Raw genomic sequence first — 19,086 nt, 5'->3', positions numbered from 1 at the left:
AGCAATATCTTCCGCATTTTTCGCTGTTAATTTGGCATAATGTTGAACGATGTTGGATATATCACGATATTTTAATTAAGCTGTCATTTTGTAGCTTTTAAAGTTAAACCCAACTGGCAGCTGCAGAAGTACCCAATAGATAGAATTTATTGTAAAATGTAGTTGTTCTTGCTTTGCTTAGTATATTCAATGAATATTATTATTATTAATATTATTCATGCTCTATTCAACACAAAATCCCCAATAAATACCTTAAATAATTTGCTTAAATTTATTAAAGTCGCTCAACTTAAATTGAATGCCCAATAAACATGCAATAGGCAGGACCTAAAAAGCCTGTCAAGCACCTGGACACAAACAGTTTCGTTGGATGTTGGCAAATGTTTTCCAATCACGCCACAAATTGTTGCATTCCAATGGCAACAGATGGTCAGGGGTAAAATTGGCGGCCGCCCCACCCCACCCCACCACAACCTAAGCAACAAACCTAAGCATTTGCCATAAAAAAATACCCTTTTCTTATGGCAACCCTCAGCGCAGGCGCATGCAACATGTGGCAGTAAAAAACAGACAAACATATATATAAATATATTTCAACTGTTGAGCCAAGCAACAGATAATTGCATGTCTTCCGGCCACACGAAAACAAATGTTGTTGCCACTTCTAATAGCGCTTATCGATCTGAGCAAGGTCTCTGGTCTGCCTCGCGTCGCGTCGCGTGCTTTGGCCGTTGGTTCGTTGAACCTTGCACCCCGCCAAACCACAAGACACAAAAATTATGCAAGAAGTCAGCCAAGCCTGAAAGTGCCACAGACTTATAAACTGTCAATGTGGCTGCTGCAGCGGCAATCATGTGGCAGTTGGCATTGGCATTGGGACTGCTGCAGCAGCTGAATGCACCGCCGGCATCTCGCACGGCCATGGCCATTGTGGTGGAGCGGAATGTGTTTGCCTACTACAAGGTGCCGGCAGCCCAGCTGCTGGACCCTGAGGAGAGCATCACCAGCAGCAGTGGCAGCAGTGGCAGTGACTCCAAGAAGGTTAAGAGCGATCTGTACTTTGTGCTGCAGTGTCCACCCAAACTGAATGCGAGCATACCCAAGCCCAGGGACATGCAGACCTGCAGTGTGGTGGACCAGTACAAGGGAATGTGGAAGAAGCCGCCGCCGCCACATCCACAGCCACTGCCAAAGAAACATCTGCAAATGGTGCCATTTCGAATTGTGCTGCGACCGCTAAGACCACCAGCAATGCGCAGGACCTATCGTCGCCGCAAACGTCAACAGAAGCGGGAAGATGATGACGAGCAGTCCACGCCCTTGCAGCATCTGGGGCAGCCACATCTACGACAGAAGCTGCTGAAACTCAAGGCGGACCAGCGAAAGTTCAAGCGGGGCAGCAGCTCCCAGGGCTATCAGCACATGTATCATCGGGATGAGTCCTACAACGATCACATATTCTACGACGATCTGCAGGCCACCGGACAGTACCATAAATACGGCAAAGAAATCCAATCTGAATAAACCCTGATATATTCAAGACAAAGAACTCCTCTCTCAGTTTTGAGCGTCACTAGAACCAAATCGTATGTCAATATCCGGCAGAAACATATCATCGTAGGCGACCTGCTCGAAGACCGTGTTCAGCAGCACAGTGAAGGCAGTGGAGAAGGTTTTCAGTATACCCGGCTCCAGGTTATTCCAGAACTCCAGCCAGTGCTTGTTGAAGGAGTGATTCAGGGCAATGGTCACATCCTCGTTCTCCCCGTACAAGTTATCGAACCAAACGATCCAGCTGCAAATCTCAGAGATTACATTCTAGATCTATTCTCTGCGCTGCGCTGCTCTGTGATCTTACCGATCTATGTCGATGATGGGCACCATATCGTAGATCTTCAAATATCGCTTGTTGTTCCGATACTCCAGTATCACCTTGATGGTCAGTGTTAGCCGAAAGTTCTGGAAATCCGACTGCAGTTTGCCGGTGGTGTTGGCCACAAACAGCAGAATCCTGCCCTGCATGTCGTAGGTGGCATCGTGGACAAGTCGTGGCAGGCGTGCCTTCAGTATGATCTGCTTCTTGGTGGGATCCCGCTGGAAGCCCTCCACATGGCTGACTGTGGCATTGTTGAAGCCTCTGTGCACATTATGCCGCATGTGAAAGGTCATCCAGATGGGGCCGCGTTGTGGCGCGTCCAGTACGGTGGAATCGGGAAAATTGTACTCATCCAGCGGCGGCAGACCAATCTCTGGTATGCCCTTGGGATGGCGCTTGATCAGATCATTGATGGTGCGCACCAGGCAGGGCGAGTCACCAAAGCGGCACTTTTCTATGTCAGCAGCTGGAAATGTTTTAAAAATAAACCCTAAACCTTTGCTTCGAATTTCGAACTCATCTACGCACGTAGCTCCGCTGATAGAGCTGCGCCAAGTCCATCGAGGATGCACAGCCAAGCGAGTGATGTGACAGCCAGATGTGAATGCATACTTTCCGCTTGAATTTCAGACGTGTATTAACTTTAGTCACGAACAGTTGGCTTAATTATATTCAAGCTGGAACCTGCTCAGTGTCGGACCGAAGCTCAACTGCTAAAAACAATCGAATGGCTACGCGCATGAATGTGTTACTACATTGGCTACATTGGCTACATTAATTGCTAATCTATGGACCCCGAACCGGTTCTAAAGTTTGTCCTTCTCTAGAATAATATGCAATTATACGTGTAAAGACGTTGATTCGATTTTAATCATTCACGCGAATCTCTTTTTGATCCGATAGGAACATGTCATCGTAGGATACCTTATGCAGAATATCCTCAATCAAATCGCGAAATACGCTCGCAAATATACGCAAATTAGTGGGCTCCAATTCGTTCCAGAACTCAACCCAATGCTTGTTGAACACCTGATTGATGGCAATCGTGAGGTCTGTGTTCTCTGCAAAAAAGTTATCCAGCCAGAAGACCCAGCTGCAAATTGAATCTGTGGTTTAGCAACCGAAGGGGAGATGGTTAGCCCGTGGCTAACTTACCGATCCATATTGACAATGGGATTCAGTTCGTATATCTTCAGGTATCGCTTGTTGTTCCGATACTCCATGATCACTTTTAGCTTGAGTACGAATCGAAAGTTCTGGAAATCCGACAGCTGTTCGCCCGTTGAGTTGAGCTCCACGATCCAGACGCGACCCTGAGACATGTAACGGCCCTTGTGGATGAGGCTCGGTATCCTGCCGTGTATTTCCATCAGGCTCGATGTGGGATTCTTGGTGAAGCCCTTGACCTTTGTGATCGTTGTGTTCTCAAAGCCATAGTTCACCTGATCGAACAGATTGAACTGCAGCCAGAAGGCGCCCACTTTCGGATTATCCCAGAACTTTGAGTTCCTAATGTCCACCACATCGATGGGCTTCATGCCCAATGCGGGTATTCCCCTCGGATAGCGTCGTATCAGCTTATTCATTGAGCTCACAATGCAATCCGAGTCACCGTAACGGCATTTTGGTATATCCTTTGCTACGGTACAAAAAAAATATCCACAGAAATTGGATCAATTTTTGAGGGTTCGATCGATATGATATCGAGCGGTTCTCGTTACCCACGCAATATTTGACCCCGCAAAGATTTGATGAGGTACAACCACAGCACTACGTTGAATATGTCACGCATTCTCCTACTACAGCCAGTTGATTCACTTTTAATTCACTTCCAGTGCATTCAGCAGCCGATTACGATGTGATATCGCCACCAACTAGAACTTAATGTGGAACTTGGTTAGTTATGTCTAGAGAACCGGTCGAAAGCTCAACCTACTACATATCTACCTATTACATTAGCATTTTCGTATATTTTTTAATATAAAAAAAAAAAAAATTATCTAACATATTGAGTGACTAGAAGTCTATGTGGAATTTATTGTATTTAGCTGAGGAACAGATCATCATAGGAGACCTTCTCGAATATATCCTCTATCATTCTAGTGAACACACTCCTGAATACCGATAGAATCGATGGCTCCAGCTCATTCCAGAACTCCACCCAATGGGCATTGAACACCTGATTCACGAGTATTGTCAGATCGGTGTTCTCGTGAAAGAAATCATCCAGCCATATAATCCAACTGCAAAATATATGTATATATAAATAAATATATATGCTATGGGGAGAACATTTCTTACCGATCTAAGCTGACGCGCGGCGCCAGCTCGTACATCTTCAAGTAACGCTTATTGTTCCGATACTCCAGCAGAACTTTCAGCTTGAGGGAGAATTTGAAGTTCTGAAAGTCCGATATGAATTCTCCAGTTGTATTGATTTTAATCAGCAGCAGCTTGCCAGCGGCTGTGTACCTGCCCTTGTGGATAAGGCTTGGGATCTCGCCAAATATCTCGATATGCGATGTGGTTGGGTTCTTGTCAAAGCCCCCAACCTTTGTGATTGTTGTATTCTCAAAGCCATAGTTGACCTGATCGAACATCTTGAAATTGAACCAGACGGCGCCCCTTTGGTCATTATTCCATATCTGGGAATCCAATATGTCGACCACATCGATGGGTTTCAATCCGAGTGCTGGTATGCCCTTCGGATATCTCCTGATAATGCTGTTCATGCTCGCGATAATGCAATCAGAGTCCCCAAAGCGACATCTTTGTATATCGCTTATATCTCAGGGGATGTGGAGGGGGATAGGAAAAGCTTAAGACCGGAAACTGTTTGGTTTCAAACGAATCTGGCAGCATACTCACTCAGTGCTTGGCATCGATAGACGGTGATTAGTTGTAGACTTAGGACTACTGTGCTCGAAATGGAACGCATTTTAGTTGGATCTGTGGGAATACTGTACATGTGCTGGCTCCAGCGGCTGATCAGCGAATAAAATGCCAATATAATCGTAATAGAATAGAAGTTCTATGAGGCCAACAGAATTAACAGGAATGTGCATTCAATTGAGAACCAGTTTCGAGTCAGAAAATGAGACCTGCCATCAATATATAGTGGAGCTTTCCCGATAATCCGTGGGGTGTCTATGACCACAACTAATACGAGAATCAGGCATGCAACTATTTCTCTTTGGTTTGGTATATTATAAGCACTGGTATTCGGATGGAATTCCTCATAAATTTTCCACTTGCTTTAATGCCTGCTAAATTTAATATGTACATAAGGAAATTCTATACAATGGAGGCTGCATCGGCTAGGAAGAGATCATCGTATGGTATGTTGTAGAACAGATCTTCGAACATGCTCAGAAACACCGTTTCGAATAGACGCAATATGCTCGGCTCCAGCTCGTTCCAGAACTCGACCCAATTCCGATTGAATAGATTATTAATGGCTATCGTCATATCAAAGTTATCGGGAAAGAAATCATCCAACCACATGATCCAGCTATAACCAGTCGAATGATAAGAATTAACCATACATGGAGAACAACTACTCACCGATCCAGTCGTATGTTGGGCACCAGCTCATAGATTTTCATATATCGCTTGTTGTTTCTGTATTCGGTGCGCACTTTTAGCGTCAGATCGAAGCGAAAGTTGAGAAAATCCGAACTGGAATCGCCTTGGGAACTGATATCCACAAACCAGAGCATTCGACCCTTGGCATGGTACTTGCCCTTGTACACCAATCTGGGTATCTTGCCATGGATTTCTATTTTGGATTTGGTGGGATCCCTATCGAAGCCCTTGATCTCTGTAATTGTGGTATTCTCGAAGCCAAGATTTATCTGATTAAACAGTTGGAAGTAGTACCAGGCACCGCCCACCTGCGAATCATTGACCAGCACCCAATCCTTTACTTTCACGTGGTCGAAGGGTTTTAGATTTATCTCGGGTATGCCCTTGGGATAATTACGAATCAGAGCATTGGCCGACTCTGCCAGGCACTTGCCATCACCATAATGACATTTATTCACCTTTTCAGCTGCAAATGAAAATACATTTAGCAATTTATTTCTGGAGGATTGTGCGGGATTACTCACGAAATGTTTGGCACTGCAGGCCGACAAAGAGCTCCAGGCTGATCCAGAGTATGCAGGGCAGGTAATGCATTTTACAACCAATTGAGGATACAAAATACTTTGAAGCACTCTCAACCGTCCGTCCGCACACCAAAGCGTAAACAAATCACTTGCCTGGCCAATGGGCAACTAATTGAATCTGGGAGAGTTGTTTTTCCTTGCAACGAGCAAAAACATTTATGAGGAAATCAAACGAGCTGCTGCTATTATCATAACAAGTTCTCGATGCGAGCAATACTATATGGCAGATATATAATTTACTTGGAAACTATCATTGTAGAATCGATTGCAGCTCTCGCCAAAGCTTTGCCCACTTGAGCTTTAACCCATACCACGTAATAAAATACACGCATTAATCTGGATTAAGCAGCCGCCTGTAATACTCGCAGCATTCTTCAAAACGCGCTCTATCATTATAGGTCGCTGTGTTAATACAAATCTATACATATCCCAGTGTCCAGGCAAGTGAAGACGGGCCACATTGACTCAGGTATGTATATTTTACTCAATCTTTAATTTATTCAAGGCAACATTTAATTCTAAACTTGAAAGAAATCATCATAAGACAATTTATTGGCCACTCGTCTAAGTATCGTGCCGGCCACCTGATCCAATGCCGAATTGATGCCTTTTCGCAGTGTTTTCCAAATTTCAAACCAATTGTTGTTGGCCAAATCATTCATGGTGTCACTCAGCTCCTTGTTGTTGAACAAATTCTCAAAGTTTATGTGCATGCTGCCAATGGAGAGTCCAATAAGATGCCAGAAATAATTAAAACCCCTTTCGCATACCTCTGAACATCCACCAAACACTTGATCTTTGGTATTTCCATATAGTGTTTGCCATCCAAACGATGCTCTTCCACAACCCTCACCTTGCAACGAAGCTGGCAATCCTTTAGCTCAACCAGCGCCTGTCCCCGACCCTGGATGGGCATCGTTAGGAGTATGCCTTGGGTCTCGTACTCGCCCTCAAGTCTCAGCAGTGGTGTAAAGGCACTCAGCTCGAAGACACGTGGCATCTCTGCATCGAATCCCTTGGCATCCAGCACTGTTGTGTTCTCAAAGCCTCGCACGGTGAGGGTATGGAATTTCAAGTCCAACTTTGAGGTTTCCCGCCGGCTAACGATCACGTTCTCAAAGCTAATGGCATCCACAGCATCCAGTCCTATGGCGGCTATTCCCTTGGGATGGGACTGCAAGATGTGGGTGATAGTTTGCGCAATGCAGATCGCATCTCCAGCCTGACATTTCTCTATATCTGGAGCTATAAATTGGACAACTTAATTAGTGACTCCCGTTGATCGCTTTAAACTTACGGAGCTGTCCCCAGACGAATGCTATCGTTAGACATCCAATGCAAATTGTAAGCCTCATTACGATTCGTTCTTGTTGTCGGCTAATTAAGGGATGAGCTTGCAACTAACGAGCCAGCCCCTTTTATAGCTCCCTAAGCTCTGGATCCATTCAGATACAAATTGGATGCGGCTATTCAATCGTTCCAATCCACGCCCACACCTGACAGCTGACACCTCATCAGCGGTGATCGAACGATTCAAAAAGCTGAATGAATGTCTCATTTAATTTTCAGGCTTTTCGCTTTCACATCAATTAAGCTATTAGCTAAACTATTGGCTATTAAGTGTCGATTACATTGAATACTTAGTTGAATGCAGCAGGCTTTTGCAGTGGATTAGGTAACCTCCCAAATTCTGACGTAAGGTTTTACTTTTAAAATCAGAATCTGTTGGGAAATAATTTCTATATATATTCATAGCTGATATCCCAGCATAATTATATCTCATAAATTCCCCAAATCCCTTAAACAAGTTCCCAAAAATCATCAAATCATCCTTAATAGAATACAATTATTTTTGTTTGTTTATTATTTATAGTGATTTTTGTACACAACAATTTTTGAAATATATTTTAATGAATGAACTAGCTAGGAGAGTCCATGGAACTCCATGGACTAAGGTGCAACATTGCATACAGAGAGAGAGGGAGAGAGTTCTTAAGTAAAACAGTACAAAATAAATAAGGAATACGAATACATAAATTGCTTTGCTCTCCCAAAGGGTCTACAAATTGTATGCCATTTCTACAGATAAATTTACACACACGATTAGACAACACATGTGGTTCGATATACGCTCAGTTAATTTCACAGCCCTATTATCAATAGACTTTATGATTATTAGCATTCATTTAAAGTGTTTTTCGATCATTTGACAATTTCGAACAAGGATGATCTGTTATGGATGTGCTTTTCTGGTCATGTCTTGTCTTTTCTTTTCTTCTCTTTTGGTATGCATTAAAAGTAGAATTTAGTTATTGTTTTACACTGATCCCCGGTTCTCTTGGAGAACCATTTTAAAAAATAATACCCGAAGCCACAATGAAACCCAATCCATTCCGCCTGTTGCCCAGGGGAACTTTGCCACATTGTGTCCATTGTCGAGTGGTTTGTTGCTGCTGCTGCTGCTGCTGCTGCTGTGGCAACCATGCAGCCGAATGCCAATTCAAATGCCAATGCTAGCTGATGACCACATGGTGACCAGGGCCGCCGTTCACGTTGCTGCTGGGGCACCCGAACTCATTGTTGTTGCTGTTGGTGAAACAAACCTCCTCACTGCCATCGGAATCAGTGCAGCACAGTAATGGCTACGCATCATCCTCGCCATCCAAGACGTCCGCTTCGTGGTCGCCGCTCGTGGCAATCCTGCAAAGGATATTTGGAGACATAAGTGAATGATGTGAATGATTGATGTATGCAAAAGCAGATTAAAATGACTGTTCGATGAGTGTACGCAGGTGGAAGGTTATCTCTCTCGTTTATCATTTAAGGAAAATAAAAGAAAAGTGAACGAAAGGGTTGCAGCTCTTAATTCAGATGATCAAATGTGTTTGAAGTTTGTAACCATCTTTTTATTTATTCAACAATATATATATAATCGTAAATGGATATACAGATTGTGCTCACATATTATCCAACAAATCTATTTCCCTTTGGATTTTTTTTTATTTATGATTTTTAATTCAACTAATTATACATTTTTTTATGGCTTTCAACGGATTCCTATTCTCAGCAAATATCTCGACCATCCAACTAATCAAAATGCAACCATTTATTTTGGTATCGATCAATTATATCGATATTTCTATCTATCTGCCAATTGATCGTTGAAATGGCTCATTTACATATATAACCCACAAATTTAACATCATTTCTACGCCTCTTACATGTTAAAAGATATCTAGTGAAAAATCTACACTTTACTTTTCAATCTACATATTTATTTAGATCTAACAATTGCTCTACATATACTTTGTAGATCAGATATATATTTGCACAACAAACTAAATACACAGGTACGCATTACGCAATGTACCCTTCACTTTCCGCAACTTCCATTCGAAGTCCCACAAATATAGTTACGAAAAAAACATAGAAAGTCAAACAACTCCAATAAGATATCACACACAGAAACAATTAAAAGTTAATAACAGAGGCAAAACAAACACTAAGACGACTTTTCGTATTTATTATTGTCTGGCAATAGGAGTGGAAAATATTTGTAATATTTATTTGTTGCTACAGTTAATAAATACATAGATAGATAGACTCTATTATCGAGTACAGCAGGCATACAGATTTATACAAAAGTTTTAATATCAACCAAATACGTACAAATTTATCTAATAAATAATCTACATATAAAGATTAAAGAACATCTAATACTTATAGAGAAGGAGCATAAATTCTTTACAACATTTACATACAGAAGAGTGCACGGAAATTACGTTTAAATCGAGTGTGGATGGGTTCTAACGCTTAAATCTATCTTAGTTGGCTTCGTTGGGGTAGATTCTGATTCTGTATCGAGTTTCTTGAGATTCCATTATCGTTAAGAGTCAGCTCGCTATATACATATATGTACATGTGTGTGGGTACAAGGTCCGATCCAGAGTTTGAAGATGTGTTGTTGATGCGAGACCCCAACAAAGAGAGAAAATCAGATTTTGGCCGGCAGCACATTTTCGGGGGAATCAAAAATGGATTTTTAATTGAAATTCTCATGGCACGCGTTCTCAAAGCGATCCAAAATCAAAATCAATTGCTATTGCTTTTTTTTATTATTACTTAGTATTTTTCTTTCGTTTTATTTTATGTTGCATTGAAATTTTGCATATTTTGGGCCATTCTTTAGAAATTCAATCATTTTTGGAAAAACGTTTTCTCATTGTTTTGTATCAATGCCAAAAAATCCATTTCCACATAAATAGAATATTTAGTACAATTTGTTTTGTTTTTTTTCGTGTGTGCATGTTTGTTTGTTTGTGTATGTCAATTTGGAATATTTTGGGATGGTTTTTTTGTGTTTTTTTTTTAATTTTTGTACATTTCAATTAGCCACAAAATGAATGGGAAACATCAATCAATCCGGTATCAGTAGTAGACACAGAGTATAAGAGTGGGGTGTAGTATAAGACAGTACATGAAGAGAGAGAGAGAACAGAGAGAGACAGTGATAGAACACAAAACACATATAGAGAAAACAGGATTGTCGAGTGTAATAAAATAGTTTAAAAATTTTTAAGATCTTTTATTTTTAGTTTTATATTTTAGTTAAATTTGTGTGATTAATTTTCAAGTTGAGGGTACCACGTCCACGGTGCTTTTGATAACCCTTTAACCAATTGACCAACCGGAAACCCTTAAATTAAAACTAATCCGCGAATGTTTAGAGCTATAACTATTCTTAAACTTAAAAATATAAAATATTATATTTGGTATGGAAGATCTCCAATTGTCTTCCTTCAAGTTCTTTGGCCATCCACTATATGTACATTCGTCGTCCCTTTTATCCTTCTTCTTCTCAAACAGATTCCAGTTTTAGAATGGGCTCCTCTTACTACTTAAAGCCGAGACCAATCAACAATAAATTTAAAGACTTTTCCAAGTAATTCGAAGCCATAAATGCAAACTTTATTCAACGTGCTGAGCGTCCAAAAGCCTTATAAAGTACATAATACCCCACAAATGCCTGATAAAGCAATCAGTGCAGACTTACCAGCAATATTCTTACAATCTATAGGAACCCACCATTGATGGGGTAAATGCTGTATGTACAAGCGTAGATCCCCCCCAAAGACATGCCTTATTCTCGTAAATTCTAGAGTGTTGTTGAGGAGAGCCCTATTAGGTACTTTGTTAGTGTTGTTAAGCGTGTGATTTAGTGTTAATATCACAAGGGTATGTTCGTTTGTGTGTGTGTGTGGGGGCGGTAGGTTAGCCATAATGAGTCACCAAAATGATTCAGTTAGGAACCTTCTCCGAAACGGTTTCAAGACCTTTCACCGTTTTGTTAGTAGCTGATTCGCCTACAACTAAGGTTACATCACTGTGAAGAATCGAAAGAAGAGAGAGAGAGAGAGCATAGCAAAGATGTTTCGAAATGTTAGTTTCAGTTTTTGAGAGTTCGTAACCAGATGAACGATTAGTAGAAGAGTTTAATTAGCAGGTAGAAAGAGTTAAATTTGAAGTATTTAAAGCCAATTCAGAGGAGTTCAGTGCAGATCGAATAGTTTACTGAAAGGTTAGACTAGAGATTGCTCTCCATGAGAGATAGATATAGCGAGATAGAGAGAGAGATGGTGTGGAGTGGAGTGGAGTCGAGTGTGTGTGTGCGCATCGGTGCGTGCGATGAAAATATTCTTGAACATACCTGGCATACGTTGAGTTGGCATTCTTTATCGAAAAGCTGTTCTGGCTTGGCAACACGAATCGCTGCACCCACTGTAAAGCAGATAGACAGAGAATACCATTTAGTAACAGTAGATGAAGTGGCACCCACCCCACACGCCCAACTACAGTGCATAAGCCCCACAACTAAGCCTCCAAAAACCCGCATATGGTGGTCAGAGTCACGTAAATTGATAATGTCAGAGCGTCCAGTTGATGGACGATATCTTTTGCGATGCGTGATTTGTGATTTCCTAAGACCAATTGATAAGTGCCGCCCGCCCTGTTATGTGTGTGGAGTACTCACCCGACTATTCATCAGACGCTGATTGCCCATGCATGCGGCCATGTGTATCACAAGATATAAATTAAATAGTATATATAGAATGGCAAATATGCCTGCAATACAAAAGAGAAAAAAAACGTCAATCATTAGCAAGTTCCAAATGCGGTAAGATTAACGATTTACGACTACTTACAAACAACAGCCAGCAGACCGCCTTCGATCTGCATTTTCTCCACTTGTACAATCACAAAGTACAGATTTACGCCAATTACCACAATCGTCAGACAGATAGAAACGATTTTGTTTCCCCTGAAAGTACAAAAAAATAGTGAAATAAATCCAGGAGAAAGCGTATATCGAGGCGACACTTACACTCCATTGACAAACTCTCCCATAATTGCCGCACATGAGGTAAACGCTATGGTGGGTATTGCAGCGAAGGGCAACTGCAGTGACATCACCGCATTCAGTATGTCATTCATGTTGGTTAGATCCTCCATTTGGCTGAACATGGCCAGGCAGAATGTTGGGATGATGGCAATGCAGCGCGTGACCAGCACGCGACACCAGCGCGGCCACTGCAGATTGAGGAAACCCTCCATCGAGAACTGACCCGCATATGTGCCAGTCATGGTGGAGCTCTGGCCAGCGGCCAGTATACCCACGCCCCAAATGTACATGGCCACAGCACCGAAAGTGCAGCCGAGAAAGAGGCCGCCCTTGTACAGATCCGCATCGATGATGGCCGTGCCATTCTGGCTGTCCACAAACGACACTTTGGCATCCTCGTACATTGATTTGTTGGTGCAGATTTCGAGCTAACAAAATAACGAGAGTGAATCCATGATTAAGTCGTTAAGATGCGGAACAAAGTGATTGCACTTACCACATCCCTATTGGTCTTGCCATACATGCCATGGGCAAAGACGGACACCACAAACAGATTGATGATGAACGACACAAACAAAGCCACGGAGGCCTCAATGAAGAAGTAGAAATTCGCTTCGCTCACTTTCTTTGGCTGGCGACGATCTATATCGCGGGACTGTAAATGAAAACCGAAAATCTATGAATTAAATGTTCACTGAGAGATTGGGATTTAGATCTTACCTTGACCAAAGCCGAGTGCAAGTACAGATTGTGTGGCATGATGACAGCTCCCACAACACCCACTGCCTGTAGCAGCACATTCGAATTGCAGTCAGAGCACCAGGGCACAAACATACCCTCGAGTACCTCCACTTGATTGGGTGCAGAGACAATGTACTAAGAGGATTGGAAATAAACATTGGATTAGTGAATGCTTTGGGTGTGTGTTTTTCCCACAAATCTACTTGGCAAAAAATTCCCCCGAAATGCCAGACAAGTGTTTGCTCATTATATATTTGGATTCTCGATGGCGCAGAATAAAGTCCCCATGGATAAGCATACAATATTTTGGCTTATACAACAAACAGATAAGGCCTGTAATTGTCTTGTCCCATGTGGTATTGTTTGTCATATCCGGGGGCAGCATCATGTGCTTCCACATCTGCCACATGAAATGAAATGAAATGTGCAAGTGCAAGCTTATCTAATCATCTCCGGGGGTTTGTTCTGACTCAAGTACAATTACTTATTATCTTTGTCTGGGTAGTAAATATGACTTGCTGTCTCCCGATTTACGAGACAAAAAGAAAGTAAGCCCCAATTGAATTATATAGGTTCGTTTTAAGGGCTTCCGTTTGTTGGGTGCTCCAATTAATAGCACGAAAACGCCCTGCGATATTCGGTAATTTGCAAATTACGTGACAATGGCTTTGCGCAAAAAAAAATACGATAAAACAGCAGCAGACACAGACACACACAACATTTAGTTTTGGGTTATTTTTGTTTGTTTGCTGTCTGTGTGTTTTATTATTTGCACGCCCGACAGGCAATTGAGTGTCTCTGAAGGGGAACTTTTGCTCTTTTTGTATAAATCTACTTGATATTTAGGGGATTTTTTTGTTGGGGGGGGCTTACCTCATAGCCAAATGTGACAGCCATGACTGTGATGAGGAGCCCAAATAGGAACTCCAGCTTACGCAAACCGTATTTATCCAGAAACAGGAACGTGAACGTGTCAACAATGGTGATCAATACACCACCCCACAAAGGCACACTACAGCAAACAAAGAAAAAAGGGGAATTATAATTTTAATTATAGATTCATCTTGGAGCAACATCGTATCTTACGCTTTATTCGATAGCAGATATATGGCAATGGCCGTGCCAATTACCTCCTGCATATCGGATCCAATGATGGCTATCTCAATCATGATCCAGAGTATCCAACGGGGCAAACGCTTGTACTGGCGATAGCACATTTCAGCCAGATGCAAGCCCGTTACCACACCCAGCCTGAGCAAATTTAATGATTATAAATTAAAGATACTTTCGGAGAGAGAGAGAGAGAGCAGCCAGCCACTCACCTTGCAGCCAAGCGTTGCATGAGCAGACCCAAGACGGTGGCCCACAGCAAGACCCACAAGATTTTGTACTTGGCGGCGGCGCCCGACTGCAAATCGGATTCGATGTTGCCGGGATCTAGATATGCAATGGACATGAGAAAACCGGGTCCCGTGAAGGCCCACAGCTTGCGAAAGCTGAAACCAATCTTGAAGCGGAAGGTCAAGTTCTGTTAGTTCTAGTTTTCTTTGTATCTTCTTTGTAGACTTACATTTGTGCGATCATCTTCGGGTATGAGGACCTTTTCATCGCTGAAATAGGCTTGCTTGGCGCCGGGTTTCAGATATGTGGTTTCATTGAGTATCTGCTGGTGGTGCAATTGATTGGTATGGCTGCTTCCTGCTGCTCCGCCATTACTGCCATTCCCAGTCCCACTCCCACTCGATCCGCTTGGCCCATCGCCACCGGCACCCGGCTCAACGTTCTTGTGATAGGTCTCATTCGTAGACATGCTGCAAAAAATGGCAAGAATATAGTCAGCCCTTAATAGTTTATTCATATATGTATATGTATCTATTGTGGCTATCTATTGTTCGATTCTGCTTCTATTGCTTTGACTGCCCATCAAATGCTCTATGTTTAATTATACATACGAGTGAATATATTCAATGTGTGATTGTTGCGCCTGCCATTCACACACAATTTCCATTTAATTAAGCATCTGTCTGATCTCTGCCTCAATTAGCATTATCGTAATGCGAAAAACAAACACAAAGTTAGAAAATATAATTATCTCCGACTGTGATTTCTGCAGCCATAACAGCAGCAGCCATATTTCATTTCATTTGGACAGCGCAAAAAAGTGATCATCCAAAAAGTATAACGATTTTCCGCTAAACATATGTACGTATATAAATACTAGTATACATGTGTATGTGACAATAAAAAAGAAATATACAGCTTTACGGATTTTTCACTTGTTTCGTCTCATTGATAACGCTGCTACAGAATTACTGTATATAGTATATGTTCATATAGTATGTACGAGATGAGGAAATAACACCAAGGCCACAGGCCTTGTGAATCATTTCTAAGAGTCTGTAAATTCATTTCGAGTCTGTAATTTTGTTTGATTTGTTGCTTTTTTTGCAACAAATATCCAGTTGCAAGTGCGACAAAAATCAGTCTATTGACCTGCTTATAACTTTGTCCATATGTACATATGTATATCTGATAAAAAGTGATTACAAGTACATTATACATGTACGAGTGTGTGCATATTTACATAACTGTATTATGGAGAGCTCTTGAAAAGATATTGTTCCCTCCAGCAGGTTGGAAATACCATCAGCTGGTTCACCTTGACAGGCACTCTCGTCTGGCCGCCTCTTCTGCCACTGCTGTGCAGTTGCTGCTGCTGCTGCTGCTGGTGCTTTCCACATCGCCTCATTGGAGACGGACAGAGCAAGACAAAGACTCCGGAGAGCATTAGTCGATGTCTAATTAAGTAGAGGCCTTACATATACTGTACACAGAGTTTGGTCATATCAAGATATCGCCATTAATGGCCAATTAGCTTCTATCTATGGTCAAGATTTAAGTCAAATTGTAACGAATCCAACTGCTGGTTTCGTTGTCTGGTTCATTGGAATACGTTGTATTTGTCACAACATTTATTTAATCGGTTGTGTTTACCCAGATGTGCGTGTCTCCTCCATACACAGAAATATGTATGCCATACTACCACTCACCCTCATATAGTACGAGTCTATGTATTTTGATATGATATGTATATATTTTAGCTACGTGTTCGGCAAGCGGAAATTAATATTGTTGGGTCGAAAATGTTGCTAGTTTCCCGATGGTTCATATCACAAGTCATAAATTCTGATAACTGCAAAAGAAATGCTCTTGTATACCCGAAATAAACAAAGGAATCCTCTACATTAAATACCACATCAATTGAATTTTCCATATTTGTATACCCTTGAAAGAGGGGGTGTTATGATGTGGCAAGTTATACGGGTAAATATTTTGCTGGTGCACTTTGGTTTCTTAGGAAAAGCCGACCAAACGTTATAATTATAGTAAAATCGTATAAGTCAAACATGACTTTGAGATATATTATAACCTAATGCCTGATACAGGAACAATCAAGGGTACAAGGGTATCTAAAGCGTCGGTCCCTGCATTTCTTGTTTATTTTTTGTGTGTTTTCGTCTTTGTCCTCGTCAAATAAATGTCGCTTATTTGCTGTTCAAAACAAAAAATATTTTAAAAAACTGCGTAGCAATTTGTTCAATCAGCGGAAAATGCAAAAAAAAATCAGCAATACTATTTTTAGCAGACAACAAAACAACCGACAATGTAAGCGAAAATAAATAAATTATGATAACAACCTTTAAATTACTTTAGCTATAAGCAGTTTTCCACTAGCAATGTGTTAACTGCTTTTTTTAAACAGTAATTATTCGGTTTTAGTTCCTAAAGTAATGCGCGAGAGCTGTTTTTGAGTACGATTGCACGAGCACTGGCAATATTTTCCCCATTGTTGAGGAATTACCATTTTAAAAGTCGTTTTCTTATCACAGAAAAACAATTGTTTAAGAGCCTCAATAAGTTTGAGCAGTGATAGTTGATAAGTTAGGGTCTTCCCAGAGAGAGATCTCAACATGGTGGCTTATCTTTGACTCAAACTCTAGAACCAGCATCCTTCACAACTTAATATTTATCACTCTTTCTCACTCTGTGAGGAATGTTTAAAAATCCTCACCCTGCCCAAAATAAACCTTGGGCTCCACGTTTTGTTATTGGCACACACCTGCGTGCGCACTCACACACACACACACACACACGACACACTCACACTGCTTTGTTCACTCACAACATAAAAAATAGAGAGAGAGATGATGGCCAAAAAGATAAGCATAATGTAAATTATTGAATATTTCAGGTTAACACCATTTCCTAGCAGATAATTAGTTTTAATTGAAAGACTATTTGGCTTACTTGCAACAGCTTGTTGTTTTGGTGCGGGATGGATGGCAGCGACGAAAATTAAAGTATTGGTCTGGTAAATAATTAAAGCAGCCGTTGTGTTTGCCTTTATTATATCACACACACAAAAAGAGCACAGAATGAAGACGACACAGCACTTATATGCATTTTATGAACATTTCACTCATTCCGTTCATTTATCCCGCTCGTGGAACAATTTACGAATTCGGTGACGTTGAACACCAGCAAGCAGATGCAGGCAAGCAGCACAGCACAGTCAGTGCCAGCGGAGGAGTCTGCTTCAGATTCCAATTGTTGACTTATTTAACGGCAATTGACGAGTATCTGGCGGCCACCACACCAACGACGTGACATGCAGTTTCGGTTTAATGCCTGCCTCCCCTTATGCCACCGCCTCTTTCTTGTTTAATAACATATATTCTTTCAACCAAACCAGCTGCGTGTGGACCGATAAAATATACCAACACTTGCTGAAATATACCGAGATACCATAAATCATGAACGAACTTAACCCACTTAATCCCCCTCTATTTAAACATGAGTTAAACGGCGTGACACAGTACTGTTGGTAAGTTCTTCTTGTAGATCTTGTAGATAAAAAAGAAATGACCACGATATCTTTCACCTGAACGGCGCTATAATTTTGCAAGTTTCCCGAAATTCCTGCGTTTACCCACTGTACGACAATGGGTTAATCCTTGCAAGCAGCTGCTTCCACTTACGCACGCACACATCTACTCCTTTTTGGTATTTTTCGTGCAAAGTGGCAGCACCAGTCCGCAGTTTTTGAAAATTTTTAGTACCTTATCGTTTCAAACACTCTGCCGTTTCAAAACGAATGTTGCGCGCTTCTGACTCCGCTCAACACGATCACCGCTGATTGACGAATGCTGTCGCTTAACTGTAGCCGCTATTTATTCGAAATACACTACTGCCTCTTCTCTCACTGGCCGCCGGCGGGCTCGCTCGCGAGGCTTATGTTTTGCTGATTACAGCACCGATGGACAGAGAGAGGGCAGGGCGAGAGAACGTGCCGTGCCCACCACGGTTGTCTAGAGCGTTTTTTTGATGGGGGATTTTTTGATAATACCTCAGGACCCTCAGCAGATTCATGCCCACACCCCATGACGTACGCTTCGCCGTAGGGGCAGCAACTATTCTCTCTGGCTGTCTGTTTTATTTTTAACCACAGGTTTACTGTTAGCCTACACGTATATAATTACGAGATTTAGACCCCTTACCTGCCCCACACAATCATTTAAGTTGACAGACAACCTCCCAATGCAGCATTTCCAACGTTGCCTCCAACACGCACACTTTATCTTAATACCCTCTAAAAGCCAAATTCAATTTATAAATCAATTTTATCGGTTGCACGATTTTTGATTTGGTCTGACATTTGTTCAGATTGCCATCCGACGCCAATATTTGTGATAAGCTAAGTGCCCCGTCGCCGTGTCTATGCTATGGAAATATGGCTTGTTCTTTAAAAAAAAAAACCTGACTAATCAGCACAATGCAAAGTTCTCATTCCCTTTGTCCAGCCGCCACTGCACCATAAATGATATGATTCATTACAGAAA

General features: G+C 41.6%; 7 protein-coding genes across 10 annotated transcripts; 1 reads left to right on the top strand and 6 right to left on the bottom strand.

Annotated features, from left to right (window-relative positions):
- The first annotated feature begins 852 nt into the window (after positions 1-852).
- Positions 853-1,560, top strand: LOC111065834. The gene has a single exon (XM_022354262.2). The coding sequence runs from the start codon at positions 853-855 to the stop codon at positions 1,522-1,524; it is 672 nt and encodes a 223-aa protein (XP_022209954.2). The 3' UTR covers positions 1,525-1,560.
- LOC111065830 lies at positions 1,516-2,617 on the bottom strand. The gene is made up of 3 exons (XM_041594956.1): positions 2,577-2,617; positions 1,859-2,494; positions 1,516-1,795 (listed from the first exon to the last, which is right to left on the bottom strand). Exons 1-3 carry the CDS (start codon positions 2,615-2,617, stop codon positions 1,558-1,560), a joined length of 915 nt encoding a protein of 304 aa, XP_041450890.1. The 3' UTR covers positions 1,516-1,557.
- LOC111065832 lies at positions 2,407-3,748 on the bottom strand. Its single transcript, XM_022354259.2, has 3 exons — positions 3,602-3,748; positions 3,032-3,515; positions 2,407-2,969 (listed from the first exon to the last, which is right to left on the bottom strand). Exons 1-3 carry the CDS (start codon positions 3,666-3,668, stop codon positions 2,744-2,746), a joined length of 777 nt encoding a protein of 258 aa, XP_022209951.1. The 5' UTR covers positions 3,669-3,748; the 3' UTR covers positions 2,407-2,743.
- A 116-nt stretch (positions 3,749-3,864) lies between these two features.
- On the bottom strand, positions 3,865-5,125 carry LOC111065831 (circadian clock-controlled protein daywake-like). Its single transcript, XM_022354258.2, has 3 exons — positions 4,745-5,125; positions 4,178-4,664; positions 3,865-4,119 (listed from the first exon to the last, which is right to left on the bottom strand). Exons 1-3 carry the CDS (start codon positions 4,842-4,844, stop codon positions 3,921-3,923), a joined length of 786 nt encoding a protein of 261 aa, XP_022209950.1. The 5' UTR covers positions 4,845-5,125; the 3' UTR covers positions 3,865-3,920.
- An 11-nt stretch (positions 5,126-5,136) lies between these two features.
- LOC111065833 lies at positions 5,137-6,169 on the bottom strand. 2 transcript variants are annotated; one of them, XM_022354261.2, is made up of 4 exons: positions 5,986-6,169; positions 5,770-5,927; positions 5,441-5,712; positions 5,137-5,387 (listed from the first exon to the last, which is right to left on the bottom strand). In XM_022354261.2, exons 1-4 carry the CDS (start codon positions 6,053-6,055, stop codon positions 5,171-5,173), a joined length of 717 nt encoding a protein of 238 aa, XP_022209953.1. In that variant the 5' UTR covers positions 6,056-6,169; the 3' UTR covers positions 5,137-5,170. The 2 variants fall into 2 exon arrangements, with proteins under 2 accessions (XP_022209953.1, XP_022209952.1); XM_022354260.2 differs by having other exon boundaries at positions 5,441-5,927.
- Positions 6,170-6,525: 356 nt separating this feature from the next.
- Positions 6,526-7,425, bottom strand: LOC111065814. Its single transcript, XM_022354236.2, has 3 exons — positions 7,343-7,425; positions 6,816-7,290; positions 6,526-6,759 (listed from the first exon to the last, which is right to left on the bottom strand). Exons 1-3 carry the CDS (start codon positions 7,398-7,400, stop codon positions 6,564-6,566), a joined length of 729 nt encoding a protein of 242 aa, XP_022209928.2. The 5' UTR covers positions 7,401-7,425; the 3' UTR covers positions 6,526-6,563.
- A 517-nt stretch (positions 7,426-7,942) lies between these two features.
- Positions 7,943-17,951, bottom strand: LOC111065778 (protein Malvolio). 3 transcript variants are annotated; one of them, XM_022354170.2, is made up of 12 exons: positions 17,495-17,950; positions 14,757-14,997; positions 14,509-14,693; positions 14,273-14,437; positions 14,060-14,198; positions 13,166-13,321; positions 12,942-13,100; positions 12,428-12,873; positions 12,249-12,364; positions 12,077-12,168; positions 11,753-11,823; positions 7,943-8,745 (listed from the first exon to the last, which is right to left on the bottom strand). In XM_022354170.2, exons 2-12 carry the CDS (start codon positions 14,994-14,996, stop codon positions 8,688-8,690), a joined length of 1,827 nt encoding a protein of 608 aa, XP_022209862.2. In that variant the 5' UTR covers position 14,997; positions 17,495-17,950; the 3' UTR covers positions 7,943-8,687. The 3 variants fall into 3 exon arrangements, with proteins under 3 accessions (XP_022209862.2, XP_022209861.2, XP_022209860.2); XM_022354169.2 differs by lacking the exon at positions 7,943-8,745 and adding an exon at positions 9,592-9,946 and having other exon boundaries at positions 17,495-17,951; XM_022354168.2 differs by lacking the exon at positions 7,943-8,745 and adding an exon at positions 11,243-11,428 and having other exon boundaries at positions 17,495-17,951.
- Positions 17,952-19,086: the final 1,135 nt, after the last annotated feature.

Source organism: Drosophila obscura, unplaced genomic scaffold (genome assembly GCF_018151105.1).
Source record: "Drosophila obscura isolate BZ-5 IFL unplaced genomic scaffold, ASM1815110v1 contig_4, whole genome shotgun sequence".
NCBI lineage: Eukaryota > Metazoa > Arthropoda > Insecta > Diptera > Drosophilidae > Drosophila > Drosophila obscura.
This window is presented reverse-complemented; position numbering and strand designations above follow the sequence as displayed.